The sequence below is a fragment of the Onychostruthus taczanowskii genome, unplaced genomic scaffold (assembly GCF_017590055.1).
Source record: "Onychostruthus taczanowskii isolate IOZ18803 unplaced genomic scaffold, ASM1759005v1 scaffold29, whole genome shotgun sequence".
Taxonomy (NCBI): domain Eukaryota; kingdom Metazoa; phylum Chordata; class Aves; order Passeriformes; family Passeridae; genus Onychostruthus; species Onychostruthus taczanowskii.
In genome coordinates, this window is record NW_024500239.1 from 370,139 (window position 1) to 392,808 (window position 22,670).

At 38.7% G+C, this 22,670-nt stretch overlaps 1 protein-coding gene across 7 annotated transcripts in view; it reads left to right on the forward strand.

The window, feature by feature from the left end:
* FHOD3 (formin homology 2 domain containing 3) overlaps positions 1–22,670 on the forward strand; it is a 375,703-nt gene that overhangs the window by 179,023 nt on the left and 174,010 nt on the right. For all 7 annotated transcript variants that reach the window (XM_041408064.1, XM_041408058.1, XM_041408059.1 and 4 more), the window contains exon 5: positions 9,148–9,253. In XM_041408064.1, coding sequence (XP_041263998.1) covers positions 9,148–9,253 — 106 coding nt within the window. The remainder of the gene's footprint in view (positions 1–9,147; positions 9,254–22,670) is intronic.

Below are 22,670 nucleotides of genomic sequence, written 5' to 3' on the forward strand. Positions count from 1 at the left end.
GCATAAAATATCTTTAGTTTCACTGCTCTTTTAATCTTTAATCTATCTCCCTATATGGGTGTATATAGGAAGATAGACTGTGGTAAACAGATAGGTACAGCAGGACTGTTATTTGTTCATTTCCTGCTAAATGCCATTATAAAGGGGAGGCAACCAAAGATGTTCTGCCTAATAATTGAGTAGCTTAATGTGAGACTGAGGTGTGACCTTTTTTTTGGTTGCTTGCTTCTTGCACTCAGAGAGGGGAAAGAATTTATATGGGGACAAAAGATCTTCTAATTATCTGAGCATTATTAACTGAATGAAATAAAATATTGAAAGCAGAAAAGTGCTTGCAAATTGTTCAACATATTAAATAGGAGCACAGTTTCTTTTCTGTGTTCTTTCTTTCAGCCTATTTTAATAATTGTAGCACAGCTTATTGTTCTGCACAACCCAAAAAAGGCAACCCACCATTTTTAGTAGTAGAACTTGATGGTAACTCTGGAATTTTTCTCAAGTGAGCATGGTATTCATCCCAGGTGCGAAGTTAAGTTCAATGGGAGCACTAGAAGTAAGCCTTGTATCATCGCAGTAGGATGGCTTTCTTACCTGCAGCTCCCTCATCAGATGCAGGAATTAGGCAGGTTATGTAAAAATAGTGAAGTTACAGTTGAAGTAAAGGGGAAGTAGGACGTTTTTGAAGAAGATAGTGGTGAAGATGAGGGAGGATCACAATAATTCAGTCTTGGTAATTGAAGAAAGCAAACTTAATGAACATAAGTGTGACATGAGAGCAACTACATTGTGCAGGCTGAGGACCCTTTCCTCTCTAAATATTGTCTTTAATTAACTTAAGACAGCAGTAATTTTTTTGGGTTTTCAGTTACATCCACTGAAGGAATCTTTGTTTTTGTCTTAGTTGTGCAAATCTCTATTTCCTTCCCTTTGTGTTAGGTGCCAATACGAGTCTTTTACTGACTTGTTATCATCAGAAAAATGTAAACATGAAAGACTGTAGGCTGACTTTTCTCCTTGGTCTAACCTAAATTTCCCCTCATTCAGTTTGTACCCATTACTCCTCGTCTTAGCACTACAGTTCTTGATGAAGGGTCCCTCTCTGACTTCACTGTAGGCTCTCTTCAGATACTGGGAGGCTGCTGTGAGGTCTCCATGGAGCCTTCTCTTCTCCAGGCTGACCAGCCCCAAGTCTTTTGGCCTGGTTCTGTAGGAGCAGTGCTCCAGTCCTCTAATCCACTTTATGGCCCTCCTCTGCACTTGCTCCAACAGTTCCATGTGCTTCTTACCTTGGGGACACCAGAACTGTGCACAGCAGTCCAGGCGGGGTGTCAGCAGAGCAGAGGGGTGGAATCCCTTCCCACACCCTCCTGGCCACACTGCTTTGGATATAGCCCAGGATGCAACTGGCTTTCTGGGCTGCCAGTGCACATTTCTGGCTCGTGTTGAGTTTTTCATCAACCCAAGTTACCCCCACATTTGTTCCTCCAAGTTTTCTCCACAGGGCTGCTATCAATTGCTTCTCTGCTCCACCTGTAAATGTGTCTGCAATTGCCATTACTCAGGTCACTTTGAACTCCATGAGTTTTGCATTGGCCTACCTCTCAATCCCGTCAAGGTCCTTCTGGATGGCATTCCTTCCCTCCAACAATAGAACTGGGGATAAATTTTCATTGTTGTCATCACCAGAAGCCATTGCAGGTTGTCTAAGTATATTGCCTCACTGAAAGTAGTGGGGGATGGTAATTTCTGTGTACACTATTGTTGTAAAATGTTGCTCCATGTAAATAGATGAAAGAATAGGAAAAAAGGGAACAGTGTAAAAATACTGATGTCTTTGTGTCATGTTATGTCCATGCTTCTAGACAGATGTACATGAAATGAGTTGGGAAGTTGTAAAGACTGGTGAACAGAAGAAAATGAGGAGTGGAACCACAACATGAAGGAGTGTAGGGAAAAGTTTAGAGGGAAGAGGAATGTAAGCTTGGCAAAGCCGGTGAGGTCTGTAAAGTGGGTGAAGTGCATTTGCGATCAACAAGTAGAGCTAGGAGAAGGAGCTTCCATTGAGATACAAACCAGCTGCTTGGTCCTTGCAGACCCTTTACCACTAAAATGCTACTACCTTCTAGCAGCAGAACAGTTTTGGGACATCCCTGTCCAGGGCATCTTGTTCTCAATGAGCTGTTCTTCTAGGTGTGCTGGTGGGAATTTGACAGGAGAAAAACAGCAAGTGAACCTGCCAAGCACCTATCTTGGGGAAGTTTGTGGATTACCAAGTATCACAGAGTGGAAATACATGTCTGAGCGAAATTAATTCTTTGTCACAGCAGAGGACTCTCAGATCTGTGTTTGGTTCATCTTCTAGGGGTAATGCCCTGACACAAAATAGAGCTGAGGCTTGGTATTTAGTACAAGACCTGCCTACTTAACCACTGGCTCATCTAGTCCATACATAGAATTGTTTTGTAGCTTCTTAAATAATTGAGGTTGAAATGGGAATGCAGTCTTGAGAGACTCGTAGGACTTCAGTTTATGTATGGATGTGTGTAGATATTGTATGGATATGTGTGTATATGTGCGTGTGTGCATGTTTTTGGAATGATTTCTTTCCAGATTTGTTTGCAATAGATAACTTGGCTTTTAAAATGGACTGAAATAAACAGTGACAATTGAATTAGATAATATCAGGCACTTCTGGATTGGCAATCTAGTATTTTAATTATATCAATAATTTTGGAGTCCAAAGGACAGAACTACAGTTTGAAGTGTGGGAAAGCAACTATAAATTATATCTTGGCAATCTGCTCCTTCAATCACTTCCTGACTATGTTTACTCAGTTTCAAGCCAGAGTGAGTTTTTCTAATGGCAAACGTTGCAAGCCAATCTTGATCTCCAAAATGCAGCCTGTCACTTAGCCAATAAAAAAGCTGGACCATGGAAAATCTTTGGGATTTCTGTTTCTAATAAAGCATGACATAACTTTTATTACTACATAATTTTAGTCTTGTCAGTGGGAGTAATTATCTTGCTGGTAACTTCAGCTGATGTGATGCATACTGAAGGCAGGTAGCAAGAGTTAAAAACATTATTGTGGAGGCTGAGTTGTGATATATTTCTAATGCAGTCACTAAGGTTGCAGAGGTAGGCAGCTGAAAGGGTGGCTGAGAGGAATTGCATGTTAATTTTCCATTGCTGCTGGGATGGGGAATCATATGAGCATTTCAAATTTTACAGGGAGCCTGTGGATATGAAGGCTCTCAGGTCATCAAGGTATGTTCTGGTCTATGCTGCCACATGGCTGCTGCTGCCCAGGGCAGTCAAATTAGGAGCAAAGTATGGGGTTGGTTTGGGATTTTTTCTTGTGTGTGTGAGGATCTTCCAGATCCACAGGAATGCTTAGGAAAAAAAGATCTGTATCTATTCTACTTGTACTATTAGGTATAGGAAGGATGGAACAAGTACCTACTCATTGTTGATCCTATTGCTAATAGAAACCCGGATTTTATCATTCTGACTTTATGCACTCAGTAACAGAGAAAGGTTTTGAAGTATATTGGGCAATATCCCTTTATTTTACTTTCTTGTGGTGGAGTGCCAGATACATTGTCATTTGAGATTTATGCCAGCGAAAGCCTGCAGTTGTGCATGGTTTGCTCTTTGACCTGCATCCTCCTTCCTCCCTTTCCTCACTAGTCAGCTGCGGTCCCTCTGCCGCTAATTTACATCCCCAAATGAATGAAGTTTAATCCCTAAACCTTAATCCTCCTAAAACCAGCTGAACTTTGTGATCCTATCTTGACTTTGCAGGAGATTAAAAATAAAAAAGAGGGGGGGGAGATATGAGGGCTGTTTGAAAAAAATGTGCTTTAACTTCTAAAGAGTGCAGCCATCTTTTATGTTTTTCAGACTGCTAAAGTGCACTGGCATTTTATTGACCAGTGTATTTTTCCTTGGGTTTTTTGGTTTTTTGGGGTTTTTTTTTCCACATTATGCTTAATCATTTGGGGTTTCTGTTTCAGTTCTGGTTTCTTGGTGTGCAGTGTGAACTCTTGGCAGGGAATCTGAGGAAGAGAGCTTTCCAAGGAGACCTTGCTCTAACATGATAATGTGGACTAGGGACAGTGCACTCTGCCATGATACTGTTTCATAGATGAACATAGGAATGAACAAAATTTCATTAGCTCTCCCTCTTGAAAAGTAGGGATATTTACTTCAGGAGCCAGGCCAGGTAGGGCACAGCTCATTCAGATACTTTCTGCTCGTAGGATTCTGTATTGATATGCTGCCATCATCTTGTCCCAAAAGATTTCAGGCAGCAGAGGAGGTTTCTCCTCCTCTTTAAGTCGGTATATATTTCTTCTCATATGCATGGTGCCCAGTGAATTGACAATATTCATCTTATCTTTTGTCTAGGTGAATTATCACAGTGTCAGACTGTGAATGCAGTATATCTTTGTGAAGCTACAATTTTTGGTCTACAGACAAAACCAGAGCTGACCTGATAATCAGAGTTTAAATCTCTCTTAATAGGGATGCTGTTGAATGACAGAGTGAAGAGGGAAGCTTTTCCTCTAGCAGTGAAATGCATCAACCACTGGTTTTTGCAAAGCTTAGCAAGGGGATTCTCCTGTCTGTGACTGCTACTCTGTCTGCCTGTGCTGCTCTCAGTTTTAGGCTGGATTGCAGCAACTTTTGCATTTTGGAAGGTCTGGTCAGTACAGAATGTGATTGCTGGCTCTCTCAGTAATCTCAGTGTCATGTGGAGAGCACAGACCGGGGAACCTGGAAACCATGGGAAATGCATAGTTTTCCTTATTTAAAGAAATGAACATTTTAAAATGTGCAGTCTTTAACTCTGTAACAGAAACAGGAGAGAATTGTACAAGATAGAATTAAATATGGGAATGCTTAAGCACACAAACAATGGGTTAGCTTATTAAAGGAAGGGTGGGAAGCTCAAAACATAAAAATGAGATTCTTCTTGGTGAAAATCTCATAGACAAGCCACTTGTTTTATGATTCCTTGGAAAGGCAGTATTCTGCACAGCTGTTAGCCACGTAAGAAAGAAATACATATGTGCATATCCAAGTGTGAATATTCACTTTTGAATCCAGTTTTTCCAAATACTTGGAATGAAGCTTTCAACAGTGCTTGTTAGATTAAAAAAAAATACCCTCAAGAAACTCTATTCCAAGACCTCAATTCTTATTAGGAAATGAATCAACTTTCTTGTGGCATAAAAATAATGACGATTTGGGTAAAAGCTTTCAACCATATGGCCCACAGAACTAGCAGGATTCAGAAAAAGTTATTTTTAACAGTACATAAACAATTTATCTTTACACGTGAAAGCTGCACATCAGATAAAACATGTTCTTGCAAAGTGCTGTTACTTAGAAAAACATCTTCAGTCCCCATCTTCAGGTAAAACCCTGCAAAACTGCATTAGAAAATATCTCAAATGGTACAAATGTGTGGGAAGGAAGACAATGTCCCCCACTACTTCTGCAAGTGGCACAGGAGCCCATGGTAAAGACCGGTTGATCACAGCGTTTATGGGGTCTTTTTAGTTGCTAGGCTGAGTTATAGAGGTAAAAAAGTATGGTTTGTGCACTTTGTCAACCACGTAAGCAAGTTTTAAAGTCATCACTTTGAGTATATTTAGTGTCTTTTCTATTATACTTTAGATGAAAATAGACATCTATTGCAGACATACATTATCTTCTTTGAGAAGCCTAAAAAAGGAAGAGACATGACCTAATTGAAGTCAGTAAATAAATGAGCAAAATCTGCTCATCTGATGAGGCCAATGGTACCTTTCCATAAAGACTTTAAGTAGCCAGCCTTTGTGTCACTGCACAATGTTTATGGTTGCAAGAGCTTAGAGAGCTTAGCCTGTTTTGCTGCTTTTCTCATCAGTGCCTTAATGCCTGCTGATTAAGGGCTCATAAATCTTTGCAATATTAGCAGAGGAGTCCATTTCCATAGCAAATGGCAACATTTCCCGGCCTTCTTCTAGCTGCTGTCACGCATGTGTGGCATGTACTTGTAGGTATCATTGTCATGCTCATGCCATATATTCTGAACAATGAATGCTCTTTTCCTGGTAACCTGAACCTCTTAACCACTGCTAGAGAGTAGCCTTTACTCTTGAGGTCACCTAAGTTGGCAAGTCAGTGAGTTAATAGGCCTGAAAAGATTATCCTAGACCAAAATTGATGTAAACATTCTCCTTTCAATGTGGAACATATGGGCTTGCATGCCTTTCATCTTTCTCTGCACATTCCAGATGTTTGCTTCTTTCCTCTCATCATATATACATGATGGGATAGATAATGTACTGAGTTGAGATTTATGTCTAAGGCATGATGTGTTTGTACTCTACGTCATTACACCTTCTTTTTCCCTTTTATTTGGGAAAGGAGAAGTACCTTAAAAGCCTTTTTTTAAAATTCAGATTTGATTTGTTTATTCAGTGCTTTCCAAAGCAGTCTGGTCAGAGTTCCTCATCCCCTCTATTTCCTCTGCTGTTCTCCTGCAATATATCTCCTTCCAGTTTAGGGTAACTCTATGACTTGGTCGCTTTGAAAAAGTCCCAGAAGACAGACCTCAAAATTTGCTTTGGAAAGGTCCATATTAAAAAATAAAAAATTAAATAACAAATTAGACAAATAAATAAATAACTTCAACATAAACACCTGATTTTTAGCTTGCTTTATTTTGACAATCAAATGTTAATTTCTAATTTTCCTCAGGTGATGCACTGAAATATATTCGCTATTTAAGATTATGGGAAAACATCCTAAAGTTACAGTGGGTGTCTCAGTGTTGATCTTTCAGTGAATGTCAGCAGCCCTTAATTGCTAGATGGTATTAAAAATTTTATTTTGTTTTTTGGGTTCAATCTGGAAGACTCTAAGACTGAAGTATTGTCAACTTCTCTGCTACATGGACTTTTTTTTTTTTTCCATTCATCCAAATATCCTTCATTTTTCCCAAACAGACATTTTAGGTCTATTAATAAAAGTCAGAATCTGCAGACTACAGTTATTCCTACATTTTCCTGTTTTTCCAATGTTCTTTATTTCACTATGTGTCAAGGCAGAATAGATGCCGTTTTTTCCTCAATTCAAGGACTATGCAAACACACTTAATGCAAAATCAAAATTTATGCTCAAGTATCAAGAAAAGACATAAGAAAAAGGAAATGTTTTTGAACTAGGATAACATTACTATCTGGAAAAAAAATTTGTGATTGTTTCACTCAATAATTAGATTTGTTATATATATTTTCTCTTAAATTAGACAACATGTTACCATGACACATAGCCTTAGTTTACCTGAAACCTTAATATATTTTCCATTAAGATAGTCAGGAGATTGTACGGATATGTTTCCACTCTTGAGTTTTAAAATAAACAGGTTTCAAAATTCTTTAAGAAGAAGAAATTATTCAGGTATCTTTGTGTTAAAAAACACTGTATAATAAAGAGATACAGGGGAGGGACCACTCACCTAGTGGTGAAAATTAATAGAGGAAATTTGTCTTCATAAAATTGTGGGTTTGCATCTGTAGTGCCTCTGTCTGACATGTGAGTTTGTAATCTTCTTAGCTTTCCAGAAAACACTATTAAGGCTTCTATATAGTTATGGAAGAAAAAAAAATAGCACTCCTAAAAGATAAACAATTGAGACTAAGAAATAAGAAGAATTTTTAGCTCAAAGGTGCATATGCTGGGGTGAATTTTATCTTTTCTATTTTGGGCTTTTATGATGTCCTTTCACCAGGATGTGGGGTATGATTGCATGCTTCCACTTTGTGTACTTTCATACTTTATTTAAAGGATAAATCACCTTTATCATGTGATAAATTTGTGTATCTGTACTGTATAATATTTTTCAAATTGCTTTAACAAATTGGACCAGCTAAAACATGAAATGCATTATTTTTCTCATAATTTCTAAACTTCTCACAAACTGATAGGTCATCTTCCAATTATTAATATCCCCTTTGGTCAGACTATCAGAATTATGTAAATTATCTCTGGTGAAAGAAGGAAATTCGTAATAAACCATCCAGCTGAAAGAAACTTGCAGTAAGTGAAATGTCTCACTAAAAGGGACTTGGTTATTTGATTTCTCTTGGCAGTTTGCTAAGCGTTTGCCATTAATTCAAAAATCACTCTCAACAAATTTACTGTATGGATCTTGGGTTCTTGGAACTGCATTATTGGAAGGCTGGAATTTATGTCTGTTACACTGTTGTGTATGAAAGCATAAATTGAGATTGTTTAAAAGAAGGCAGTTGGCAACAGGGATTGTCTGCAGAGTAATTCTCTCCCATTAATATCTTTAATTGGTCTTGTGCCTAATTTGCATGGCTAATTCATTACGGGCTGTTTAATCCAGCTCTTAGTAGCTTCTTACTTGTCTTACTTGCATGAGCCTTCTGTAAGAGCAGACAGGCTTTAGATGTGGTGCTCTATAGTCCCTTGGCACAGTAGTTATGCATGTAAGGCCCAGGACACCCCTCCACTCCCTGGTGTCACTGTATCATTGGGATCATTCTGCTACCCTGAGGAAAGGAATGATGATGAAAAAACAGGGAGCCACTTTAGCAAGCATAAACTCCTCTGAAATTTTCTATTGTATTTGCTGTTTTCCATCTCAGTGTGGGTGTATTGTCTACTAGTGCTCTTATCTTTAACACTTTACTTTCCCATTCTAAATATAATGAATTAATATTATGTTAAGGTAATAAATATAATATTACATTGCAATAAAATCAGTTTTAATGGTTTGCTGTACACAGCTAAAATACTGAAATTGGAATTATGCTAAGGAATAGAGATGGTGTTCTCTTGTTGATCCTGACACTAGACTTTTAGGATATTTGTTTATGTGGTATGAGAGATTTATATTGTGGACAGTGTCTGCAAGCTTTCAATGCAAAAAAAAGAAAAGTCATATTTTGCAGATTAACTCAAAATTCTGTTTTTGGTCCTCTGTATAACAACTTTCATATCAATTGCTTACAACTTGTGAAATGTAAAATCAGTGTTGCAGGTATGCATTTGTTTTTTACATGATATCATCTGTTTCTTTGTCTTTTAAAAATCTAATTCAGCTTTTCTTTCTCCTGTGACAGGATGACAAGGACTTGGTTCATGAGTTTGTTGTTGCTGAAGGTCTGACTTGCTTAATCAAAGTGGGAGCAGAAGCCGACCAGAATTATCAGAACTACATCCTGAGAGGTAAAGGAAATGCATCCCAAAGTTGTTTTTATTGCTTGGAAGTTCTCACAGGTCTGCAGCAACTTGCTGTGTAAAGTATCTTTGAGCTTGCTTCTCAGTTTGATCCCAATTCTTTTATTTTATGCGAGAAAGTTAAGGGAAAATTAATACTCGCCACTGAGCAGAATAAATTTTAATATTTGGAATTGTGATATTCTCCCTGTTGTTCACCTTTTCTTGTAGATTACGCTGCAAATCTCTAATTGTAAGGAAGAAAAGGCATTCTAAAGCCTTTACTGGATATCTGTGTCAGAGGGCACAGAACAAAGTAACTTCTTGGAGTGTGGTCATATTTTACAAAGCAGCTGCTGGGACAGGTTGAACGCAGCAGGAGTAGCTCTGGGAGCTGTGTTTCTCTCCTTTCTTGCAGTGATGGAGGGTTTTCTCCATGCTGCTTAGACAGTTGAAAAGTACCAGGGAAACAGACCGGGGCAGCACCCAGCCTGCTCCATCACCCTATTGAGAGATGTATTTTCTTATTTTCTTATTTCTTTTCTTTCCATCGTGGTGCAGCAGAATGCAGTATCATTGGTATCTGTGGATATCATGCAGTCTTTATGGAATAAACCAGGAGAAAGTAATACCTTAAGGGGTCAGTTGGCTGGAAACAATTTTTAGCTATCTGGCATTTTGGAGTTAAACAGGTAATGAGAGGTTAATGTTCTGTTCTTTGCAATTAAAAGGTAACTGGCAAAGGTAGGGCTTGGAGAGGGATTTGGAAAAGGTGTGCTATGTGATTAGAAAGCTGATTTCCTCTGTTGTGGGCCAAATGGATGCCTGTGTTTTTCATCTAGCCGGGGAACCTAGGCTGTAAGTTTGGAGAGTTTCTTCAGTATTTTGAGGGGAGAACAGTCACTCCAAGGGATCTTGGTGCTGCATGATCTCATAATAAATGGAGGCTGCTTATGAATGCATAGTTGTGGTAGATTGCTCATTTGAGTTTTCTTAGACTGACGTGTATAGCTATATTTAAAAATGTCACTTTGATGTAGTTAACTGCTAAAACTCAAGCTACACATTGAGGGGCAAAAAAAACCCCAAACAAACAACTACAAAAATAAGTAGAAGGATTTTGTAAGAACCAGAAATGCTGAATTATGGAAAGCAAGGATTCAAATAGTAAGTGGGGCTTCATGCGAAGACATTGAAGACCAGGTTTGGACGTGTAAAAGAAACAAACCAAAAAGAAACAAACTACAGGAATTATGGTCTGTGTCAGTAGCTGTGCAGTCACATAAAAATACTTAAATAGAAGACAAGGACACAGAAACATGATATTAAAAGTTGCTGGAAGAAAACTGGCCATAGATGATCTCAGAAAATTCAGACTGGAAGGAAAATAAAAGTGCTGTATGGGACAGTCTGGCCCTCAGTCTAGCAGCCTTCCCATTGTCCTTCCCTTCCCATACCCTAATTAATTCAGCATTCAAGGAGATTAAATGGTCTCTTTCTTGGGGTGGCTTTCAAGAGCTTGGTTTCCGTGATCTAAAATTGGGAATTTTCATGAGAATTCAATCAATGATAAAACAGGGACTTAGTGTCAATGTCCATGGCATCATATAAGTGCAACTGCAAACTCATCTTGTTGTTGCTGACAAGTGATTACAGCTTGTTCAAAATGAATATAACAAAGCAACAAAACAAATCATTAACAATAACAAAAACTAACTATGTCGAAGTATGCCATAAAGGTAAAAACATTATTTTAGGAGAGTGCTTTTAGGGATTGATAACTTCAGAAATTAGGTGGTTTTTTTCCCCTATATTGCTGCTGTGTGAAGCTGAAGTTTCTCTCTGGGTAATGTATCCTAGTATCCTTTACAATAATACCATTTTTTCTGTGTGACGTGGGCTTCATTTCAGTTTTGGTCTTGATTGTGTTTCAGGAATTTCAAAGCTTGTTACAACTCCAAAATTATGTCTTGTGGTTTGCAGTTCCAGGAGGCAGCATGTACTTTCTGAATAGGTCTGCATGTGCAATGAGATAAAGATAGATTTTGGAAGTACGCTATAGCTTGACAATCTTATCTGAATACATTGAGGAGGGTGCTGAAAAGAAGCATCAATTACATCATGTAAGAGTGTTTCTGGTATATTATTTTTGGAAGATCAAAGTGATTGGTTAGGTTGTTTTGTTGTTTTTTGGTTGTGGGTTTTTGGTTTTTTTTTTTTGTGGCAGTTGTGTGTACCTATTGCAGTGCTGCATTTTACTAAACCCGGAGTACTGGTAAATAGGTGAATAAATTTTACTGAAGGAACATCACAGTTAGCACAGAGGTGGGTCCTGTAAGCTCTAAGATTAGTATTAAATAGTGGAGATTTGAGAAGTAAAAAGTAGTCTTTTTTTAGATTTTGTGCCTTCCTGCTCTGGTGTCCTTGTTCTACAGATCCTTTTGGAGTGGAATATTCTCCTTATTTTCATTGCATTTTACCTAAATCATAAATAGATGGGCTTTCTCCTAAGTTCCATATTCTGGCATTTCTCCAGCACCTTTGGAGTCATTCACTCTTTCCGCTCAGTTTGCAGGGCTTATTGCAGTAAGTGGCAGCCTTAGGCACGGCATTGCCTCCTTTGCTTTGCGGACTCACCTACATGAAACTGTCCATCATCTTTACTGAGCAATTTCCCAGTGTTTCATATCAACTTGTTTGCCTGTGCTCATAAAGAAATAGCTTTGTACTTTGGAGGGAAAATAGGCTGGAAATACATGTATGTTTAAGAGCTGTAGGTGCTTCAGTGAGTTCCAGGTACAAGTCATTTCTTGAGGATATTATTTTCCTTTTTCCAAAAGTCTGCATTGTTTCACTCTAATGTTTCCTAGTTATGAATTTCTGCTTAGGGGTTTTGACGTGTTTCAAGTCAGACTGAGCTGCCAAAAAATTATTAAATATAAGTAATGAAAATTTTAGTTAATTTAACGGGTAAGTGAAGAGAAGGTAAATGTGGCTTTTACATACAATGCTGAGAAATCCAGAGAATTTATTGTTGAGTGCTAAGGAATGACTGTTCATTTCTACTCAGGTCCCCTGAACTAGGGCTGTTTGACTGTACCTTTCCCAAAGTGTTCCCTTGTGTCAGCATATAACCTATGGACTGGAAGCTAACAGTAGCCAGGGCTTCTCTCAAGGGTTACTTTTTAAAAAGACTAGCTTAGAAAATAGCTTTTGATCCTCCTTATTTAACAGCTCTTAAAACTAAATTTATTCTCCAATGTTCCTTTTAATTATTATGGACACGTAAAGAAACTGTGTTTGAGGGTTTCTCCCTCATCCCCCACCGTGGAAACAGGCATGTTTTCCTTTTCTTCTTTCTTCCCTCTTCCATTTTTTCCACAAGGTTGCACAAGGATGAAGAACTTCACTGGATAACACTAAAGTTAAAATTTTCTGTCTCAGTTACAAGACTGCAGTATGCTGGATGTTACCTAAATACTCAAAACCAGATAGGAGTGGGTTAAAGGTAACAAAAATATCCATAACTGATGAGGATTAATATAAATATTGTAATTTTGAAAATTCTTTGGATGTAATTTTGAGATTATCTCTTCTTTGCACAGAATGAGAAAGCAACACATGAAATGCCATGGTAGCCTTCATGTTTTCTGATAATTTAGCCAGTGCTGTCGGGAAGGTGAGGGGAAAAAAGCAGCTTGTTTAGACCAAGGCTTAATTATTTTAAAAATATAATGAATAAGTAGGCTATGAGGTTCAGGGATGACTTTGCTGGCCCTCTGGTATGAGGAGTTCTGCCTGGTGGGGTCCTGTGCTGTCTGTCCCTGAGATCAAACAAGAAGGTTGTCAAAAGGTCATCCAGCCTCGTTTGTAGAGTCTAATTGTGTACTTGGGTCCATATTTGGCTGCTTATGGATTCAGATCAGTATTTACAGGTTTCCATAATTAGATGAAAGCTAGATATTGTTCTTGTGGTCTGAAAGCACAGGCCAAGTGTTCAGTCTGAGCAGGCCAAGGCCTTGACCTTGCTGCAAGGTCTAAGGAGCTAAGGCTGAGGAAAAAAAGTAGGACAGAAGTCATACTAGATTAGTCATATGGTGCTCTTACTAGACTATGCTTGACTCAAATTCAGCTTTTGGATGCAGCTCTCTGATTTAGTGAGAGCTGTGTGCTTATATGGAGAATAAGAATTTGAGTGTCAAGTCTGGATGAGAGATGTTTTCCATTTTGTTTGGCAGTTTTGAATTTCTAGTATAGGGTTTTTTTAAAAAGAAGAAATAAAAGGAAGTACTTGGAGGAGCCTAGGAGTTATGACTTGAGGTAATATTTGTGCTTTAAGTTAATCACACTCCCATAAATCCTTAAACCATTACTATGGTCTAAAATTAAAGATAATTAGAATCCTAAGAGCATTTAGGTTGAAACAGGCCCTTAATGTCATCGAGTTCAACCATTAACCTAACACTACCAAATCCACCATGAAACCATGGCCCTAAGCACCATGTTTGCATATCCTTTAAGTACCTCCAAGGACAGTATAGTCAAAACTTCAATAATTCAATAGACTTAATTCAATAACCTAGGCAGAACACTAGGTTGCAGTAGACCATTTTTCTGTCACAGACCCTCTGCACTTCTGATAAGTGCTGAAGTCCTGTGTGTTTCAACAGATATTGGTGCAAGCGGAGAAGACAATGGCAATGATCCTGGGTAAGGGATATGACATACTCTGAGGGACAGTGACATACCATTTAAAAGGATTAAAGGTTGATAAATTCATGCACAGAGTCAACAGCATCTTCAGTCTGATAGAACAGCACCTCTATTATTATGCCCTACAATTTTTTCCTTAAAAATAGTAAATGTAGTTTGTTTTGGAATTGCATTTGTACAAGCATTCTTTTATCTTCATGAAGATAGAATGAGTATATAATAATGCCTTTTTTTTTTTCCTGAGTTTTGCAAGACTTCTAAGTAATTTTATGAGGGGCTTTTACCAGAAAAGTTCTATATAATTCCTAAAATGTAAAAAAAAAAACCAAAAACACTGAGTGTCTGAAAACACTAAAATCACATATGAAACATAACTCCAAGGCAGATTTTGATCTTTGTTACATGCTTAAATTATGAGGGATCCATCAAAACGATTTCCTTCAGTTTTCCTGATAGCTGCAATTTGCACAGATGTGAACTGCCGGTGATGGAGAAGTTCCCAAGAGGAGCAGTGACTTCCCAAGGTAGAGCAATGAGAACTGAGGAGCCTGAAACTTTCCAGTCCCCCACTGAGGCGTAAGAATGGTGCAATATTTTGATTCCTCACCTGTCTACCTGGTAAATGGGAGCCAACCTTTGCAAAGAAATGGATGAAGAGAGAAAGAGTATAGCTGTATCTGAGTGGCTACCCTTTTAGTAGCCTCAGCTCCCTACTACAGCAAGGTGATTCTAAATCTGTATTTTGCATATGCTTTTAATTATACAGTACAGTGTAGCTGACAACAATAAAAAAATGGAAATTACTGTAAGAGCTACTACGTTGTAAAGCAGAAAGTGGCTTTGCTGTTGGAATTAGGAGATGCTGAACTCTTTGAAAGGGTGGTTGGACATGCACAGGAGCCACCAGAGTCAGTCAGAACTACAGGCGAATGCCCAGGCAGGGGGTCAGGTTTTCCAAACTAACAGGCAAACAGCTCAAACACTGACATGTTCCAAAGCCACCAACAATCATGCCTATTTTTAAAGCCAGAGGCATGCAATCCCACCTGCATGCCAAGTTTGGAACCAAGGGCTGTGCTGCATATTCTGGGAAATCAGATTAAATTCCTGAAGCGAGTCAGTGCTGGATGGTGAAAGAACCATCTGGTTACTGTCTGTCACCAGGACACCATGTGTGCCTGAAGATGTCAAGGAGCTAGAGGAAGTAAAAGGTGAAGATGAGGTTTTGCAAGCAGGCAGTGGAAACTGCTGCTGATAACCCTTTCATTCTGAAAGCCAGGCATGAAGTTATCAGCAAGCTGGTGGCATTTCTGCATTGAGCCAACTGCTACTAGAAATGCTTGCGGTTTGTAAGTGTGCTCTCTGTAACACAGGGATGATCTGCTTCCAGGAATTGCCTGGCTGTTTTTATCAAAAAGACCCCTCGTTATTTACAAGGGCATGAATGTTTCCAGTGCTCTTGAACTTTCCTCCCTCAGCCTGATAAATTGGGTGGCTTTGGGCCTTTGCACTAAAGGTCAGGTATTACAAAGCATTTAGCATAGAGAAGCATGTTCTTCTGCAGTAAATGTCTATATGGGAAGCACAGGTTGTGTAAATAAAAAAAAAAAAAAAAAAAAAAAAAAAAAAAAAAAAAAAAAGTTGTGAGAGGCTATTTCTGTCCTAAATAGACGTGTCTTGCTGGTTGGTACCAGCATCAGTAAATGGTGGTAAGTAGTAATGTAAGTTTAGTAGCAAAAAGGGAGCTACTGATTATTCCATATCTTTGCAATATTCCTGTTTTAGTGTGAAATAGAGAACTGTTTAAAGTTTTTCAGCTGTAGAAAAGTATCCCAGCCCCAAGTAAATAGGAATAGAAGCACTTGATTAGGCTTACCTTTGTATTTCTTTCTTTTATTTTAGCCTTCAGTTGAAGGTATCCATATGCAACTGTGAAGTTCCTATTTATGTCTCTACATATTCAAGCTGTCTTCTTATGTGCAGTACTTTAAAAGGATATAAACTTCTCACTCCATCTCAAAGTACCTGCCATAACAGCCTGAACTTTAAAGACAAACTGAGTGTCTGTAGCTTGAATTACTTGGGAGTGTTTCTTCTGAGAGATGTGCTGGCACAGTCTCCCAGTAAATTCAGTTCTTTGGCCTTCCAGAAACCTTACCAGAATTGGACACTTTTGAAATGTCCTGTGGGCATTCAAAATTCATGTCCTTCAATTTTATGCTGGATATCAGACCACAGTTCCTGTGAAACCATACCAACAGATGGCAACTCCACCTGGAATTGGTATGCCCACATAGTACAGGGCAGCTCCACATGGAGATACAACCTAGGTTTCTTACCACCGCTACAAAAAAATTCCACAAAGTAAAGCACACCAAACCAAGCCCACAGCTGTGTGAGGTTAGTAGCAGATTAGTGTAGCTGAGCTAACAAGACCTGTTAATGAGCAGTGATGCTGAGCTGAGGTACAGCCTGGCAGGCATGCAGCCATACCATCTCCCTTGGTGAAATGGACTACGCTGCCAGTTTTCCATCAGCAAACATTATCGGTACCACTTGTAGTTCAGACGAAAAGTAGCAGTCCCAGAAAAATCAGACCCGTATATCTGATGGATGAGTACTTCTTTCTGTTACATGTGCAGAAACCTCAACATGTGCCTCTTCTTGAAAAGCCATGAAATGAAAAAAATACAAATGCATTTGGCATCTGGGTTCCTGAACCCTTTAGACTAGAAATAATGATGTTAAGATGCTCTTTGTTATACCAGAAGAAAAGGACACATTATTCTATCTCCACGAATAATAATATAAGCACTAAGCCTCCTTGTTCCAGTAGGTGAATCCTCTTTCACTTCTACAAATATCTCTTGAAGACTAAATGCATTTGTTTATGTGTACAGAGATAGTTATGAGAGCTTGACATTGGAAGCCATGTAGTTTAAAAGGAGGGAAAACATCCTCTCTCCTTTCCACTCTACACTTCTAACATTTCCTTCTTCATTTCTCATCTGCATATTTTAAAATTATATTTATTAAACTTGTTCTATGCATGCATTACATTGAGTTCTCTACTGAATACAACCTTAGGCATTCCCTTAGTTGTTGGAGCAAGAACTGCACTCTCCTTTGTCTTCCTCCTCCCTCCCTTCTCTCAGAATGTGATTGTGATGCATGATCCATCTGGAAAAAGAGCCAGATACTCCTCACACAGACCTTACAGTACAAGTCCTCCCAGTCTGGGCTGGGAATTAGCATCAAAGCAAATTTGAGTTTGAAAGTTTACCCACCCCATTGTAATTTACACATCTACAAAAAAACTGAACTCTTCCTTGCACTGTGCATTATATGAAATGGCCTTTTATGCTGGGACTGTTTGTGAGGAGGATGTAGGGTCTACATGGAATTCAGTAATAACACCACCATAAAATTATGGATTTCCCTTGTTTTTAAAGCTGACAAAGGCTGGGAGCCTTTGAGTTGCTTTCTGTCTCTATGAAAATTAATCTTCAGGTTTTGAGTAATTTTTTTTTATGCTTTGTGAAATTCCCATGAAATGTGACACCTCAGGCTATGCAGACTCCATGTAAAATGAGGAACTGAATATGAAAAATGCACATCCTGAAATTAACTACTGAGCAAAGACTAAGTACTTGGGAAGTACTCCCAGCGGCCTTTAAAGCCATTGTGGGTATTTTATGCGTTAACTACTCAGACTTCATGAACAAGCCTTGAAAACAATGTAGCAATTCCAACTGGTTATGAGCATATTACAGAGTGTTTCTGCCTTTTTGTAGTAATATTGTAGCCCAAAAGTAGAGAAGGAGAAAATGTGTAGAAAAGTAAAGACATTCATAAGCCAGCACAAGCATGAATAATTACACAAAGTATATGGCTGCTGGTAATTTCACTATAAATTATTTACATTGAATATATGCACATAAAACATGTTAAAATATCATTGGGAAATAGAGGTTGATTATTCTCATTTCAAGCTCAGAGACTTTCACAGATATTTGAGATGGTAGTTGCTAGAGTGCCACACAGAGTACTCCATCCTGATACATAATTAAGGAAAATAAAGACTTTCAATGAGAATTGGAAGAGGTGGAGTCAAATGTGTAAGGTAATTGAGAGGTTCTGGCTGCTACTCCATGGAGGTGATTATTGTGTGATACAAGGATGTGACAAAAATGAGGTTCTTCAGATATCTTCAGAGTTAATTTCCATATCCAGATACATTATTGTAAGTCGCATATTAGTTCTGTGTGTCTGGAATCCTTGCAGATGTGCATGCGTGTGGATTTCTAGCAATCATGTTCTCATAGGTGCAATCAGGAAGCTGGACCAGTGAACTGTAAGCTCTTAAAATACTTTTTTTCTTTACTGTTAGGCAGTGGCCTGCTTTTAGGTCTATGATTACTACTGTATCAAATACTAAGAAACTGTAGATGATTGAAGAACTTAAAAGCTAAGCCATGGGACTTGCATGTATTAGCATGGTATTAATTATTAACTGCTCATAAGTGCTGTGTTCATACATATGTGTCTTAGAAAAACTGTAGAATGCTTGTAGGCAGATGACAGTGAAGGATGATCTTAATGAACACATGGGAGTAATAATGTTTCTGTTTCTGCTGTGGAGGGCTTCTGCTTGCCTGTTGTTCTCTGCAGCCCAAAGAAACATCAATGGAGCAGCACATGCCCCTCAGGAAAGCAGAACTAGCAAATAAATACATGGGTTGAATGAGAAATTGTGAAACTTTTTGCTGCTTTGTAATGAAGTGTAAGGACCAGCTTATCTTCTGCCAGCCTTCTACTTCCTATCCTCCTCCTCTGCCGCCTCCACCTCCTTCCATACACAGGACTGGAGACACTGAGGATGGCGTTAGAGTGAGGAGAATAGAGTGGGGGCTGGCATCCCCACGTGTGTGTGAAGGCTGTCCGTGGATGCACAGGCAGAGGCTGAGCAGACTGGGTAAGGCAGGAAATTCAAGGTGCTGTGTAAAGGCAGACAGGATATTGTCTTCCCTTTGCAAGCCAGAGGGAGAGGAGTTGTTCTTGGGGCTCCCTGCCTGCAGTGGGGAGAAGCAGAGGTTTATCCCGTTCCTACCGTTTTACAAAAAGTGGGGTTTGGTACACTATTAATTGTGACATGATTTCTTTCTCTGTATTGCCTGACAATAAGGATTTTTTTTTTTTCTGTTTTCGGTGTGTGAGGCATTTCCAGCTTTTTCCATTTAAATTCTTGGCACTAAAGCTGGTGGTGTCACGCCAGAAGCGAAGGCTATGCCTACCTCCTGCACTCAAGCAATACAGGATCCCTGGCCTGCACTACCTCCTAAAAATACTGTACCTCTGCTGTTTAGGGTGTGTCTTTCAATGATTTATCACTTTGAGGTTTCTTCCCAGTAAATTTAGTGAGGAGAGTTTACTGATGTAGGTGCTATATAAAATAAGCTTTTTTTTTGTCCTTTGCCTCTTTAATTTGTTTACAGTTAGAAAACAAATATTATTGTCCTCTGACCTTATAAGTGCTTTGGGTTCCATGAAGTTGGAAACACTAAAAATACTGTTTTGTGCTGAGAGGAGTGCCATCAAATGGCTCTGTTACGGCACTTTGGCTTGAGTCACTGAAGTGCTACTCAGGATATACTGTGTCTATTGTGTTTTTTAAGTAGGTTTATTTAAATGACAGGTGGGGTCTTGAAGAACTTCTGCCAATACTGGGCAATATCCTGTTTCCTCTTACTTAACCTTCCTCCTTCTATATGTTATCACCAGCATAGAAAAGGCTCTCAACTCCCTTTTGCTTTCTTTGTTCCTTCCCCTTCCCCCTGCAATTCCCTTCTTCAGAGACACCTCTGTGATTTATAAACTTATGCCCCAAATTGGTTTTGGGTGCAGCAGGGCTGCACAGCACTTATTCCTGTGAGCATCAAGTGTCTGTAGTGACAAGGGTCCCTCCCTATCGGCATACTTACATCCCAGGTGTTCCCCATCTCAGTACCCTTCCCCCAGCATGCAGGGAGCAGTCTTAGGAGCAGATACTGTTTTTCACTCAGGCAAAATCCACTCACTGGGCAGAAATTCTGGTTTTAAATCTGCAACTTCTAAACACTGTTTCCACATTCCCAAAATTCGGTAGTTAGTCACCATAAGCTTGCTTTAGTTTTGCATCAATATCAATAATGGAAACATTGACTGTATTGTGTATAAACTATATATATTGGTTGCTAAGGATATTCTTTTATATTTGCTTGTGATAAATGTTTTTGCTTTTGTTGTTTGTTTTTCTTTTCTAGATGATTGTACACAAATGCACTAATACTGTTAAGGTTGATAAACAAAACTCTTGAAAATTAAAAATTCCTGTCTGAGCTTTCTTTGCAGGCATGCTTGCCCCCTTTGTCTGGCAGTTGATTCAGCCTTTGATGGCACAGTGGTTCAGCTTTTCCCCTCAGCTGCTATGCTTTAGCCAGTGAGCACCATCACACCTGTGCACTTACTGAACACCTTTTAAATAGCTGCTCTTATCAGCAGTCCATCTCCAGGCTTTGCGATTATTTCATGCTATGCAAACTCTGTTACAAAACGTTTGTTTTCCTTGTGCATGATTCTGTGTTTTGTCACTAGATGTTATCCAAGAGCTCAAAGGGCAGCATTATCTTTGTTTGGCAGATAAGGAAATGAGGCACTTCCAAACACATTCTGATTTTAGAAAGATTCAGTAACTCTGAGTTGTGGTTTGGAGCTTGTCCTTGGGCTGGTTTTACAAGTTGATATAGTATTTTCTGTTTCTTCCTTTTTTAATTGTTACTCTTAGCACCACTTTTCCTATTCTGACTCTTGTCCAGTCTGTCCTAATTTTCTTCCTTGGATCTCTTTCTATTTCATGCTTTTCACATCAACTTCCTGTGACCTCCATCAGCCTATCAGTTTATTTACATCATCAACCCATTCAACAATATTCATAAATTAATTTACATTATTTTCTTGACCAGTTTAAGCTGCCTTAAATGTCTTAAATCACGTCTTTCCATATCTGCACTGTCTGTCCTGGGTTCTGACACCTCAGCTCTTTGTGTGATGGTGTAATGAACTTGGCAAAGGAACGTGTTCATCTGAAAAATGGGTGTGAAACAGTTGCTATTTTGCTATTGTTTTGCCTTTTTTTTTTTAATAGTACTGTTGAGTTACTTGTTACACTTCTTAATGTTGGTACACAAACTCCTGTGTCAGAAAAACCCTGATTTTCATCTGAGTCAAACAAATAAAGGAGAGTGTTGCAGTGCCATTATCAAGGATCCAGTCAAGCTTTGGTATCTTATCTTCTGTACATTTCTTTCCTCAGCATCACTCACATCAGCCCTAATCTGTGTTTCCTCCAGCCAAACAGCTGTTAGTCTTTCCCATGATTTCCATCATTTATCCCAGTCACTTCATCTCTTTTCATAACTCTTCAGGTATTCTGTCAGAATTTTTCCCTCTTTCATTTCCTTGAACATCTCTAGGTTTGTGTTTTGCTTCCTTCTGCCTTCAGATGAGAATTCCTCTTATTACCATCTGAGTAAGAAGGTAGTTCTTTAAAACAAACCAAAAACTCTCACAAGCTGCTGCTCTTTCTTTGAATGTCTTGGTCTTCCTGGGAGGGCAGCAGCTGGGAGCCTTATGGGGATATTTTGAGCTTCAAGAATCAAGTATACAGAGATTTCAGCTGATTGTATACGTTCAGTAGAGGCTGTTACAAGTGTCAAACAATAGCTATTTCAAAACCTTGTAGTCACACAAAGTTTGGGCACATTTTAATGTTTTCCGTGTGAACTTTGTCACTGACATGAGGTTATAACTTTGCTGAGTATTCCAAAGAGCTCAAATTCCGAAAATAGTCATCTTTCTGAAAATATTCTCAGCAATACTTTCAATTCCAGTGAGTAGTTCTTTTCCTCCTTTCTTCCTGCCTTTTAGAAACCCACCCCAAATATAATAGTGTTGGAAATTTTCCATGAAAACAAAGTGTTGTAATTCAAACACCACAGGGAAAGTTTCAGTTCAAACCTAAAACTTGAGGCAATTATGGACAACTAAAACCTGGAGTGTTTTCATGGGAAATAACAGGATATTTTAGAAGCAAGCAGACTGTCCCATAGGAAGGGTGCCTTCAATTTCTGTGTTATGAGGCTGATGGCTCACTTTACATGTTGAAAATACATAGGGTACTAATGCTTTATTGGCTACAAGGGTGAAATGGCTTGTGTTGCTTTACTCTGGTCTTCAGCTGTAGTAATGTGATTTGGTGGGGTGACTACTGAATTAGTTACACTGATAGTGTAATTGTTTTGATTTTGCCTACAAAGAACTTTTTTTTTAATTTAGTATTTTAATGTTGAGTTCTTGTGTAATACCTTCATCGTTAATTAGTAGAGTAAGACCTGATGGAGAAGTAAATATTTATCAGAAATGTCTGTTGGAATCTTGCCTTTATATCAATCCTTTGAAATATATAATGAAATTTAAAGATGCAGGAAGTATAAAATAATCCCTTTTAGTTAGATTACAGGATAGAATTCATCTCATCTAATTCCAGTTACCTTGTCTCAAGTAGTTAGGTGGACTCCTTGAGCAGGAAAGAACTCAGTACACACTTGTGACTGAACACAATTTGCTCCTTGGTTAGTAGTTTGTTCCATGTCTCCTTTTATCTTTTGTTTATCAG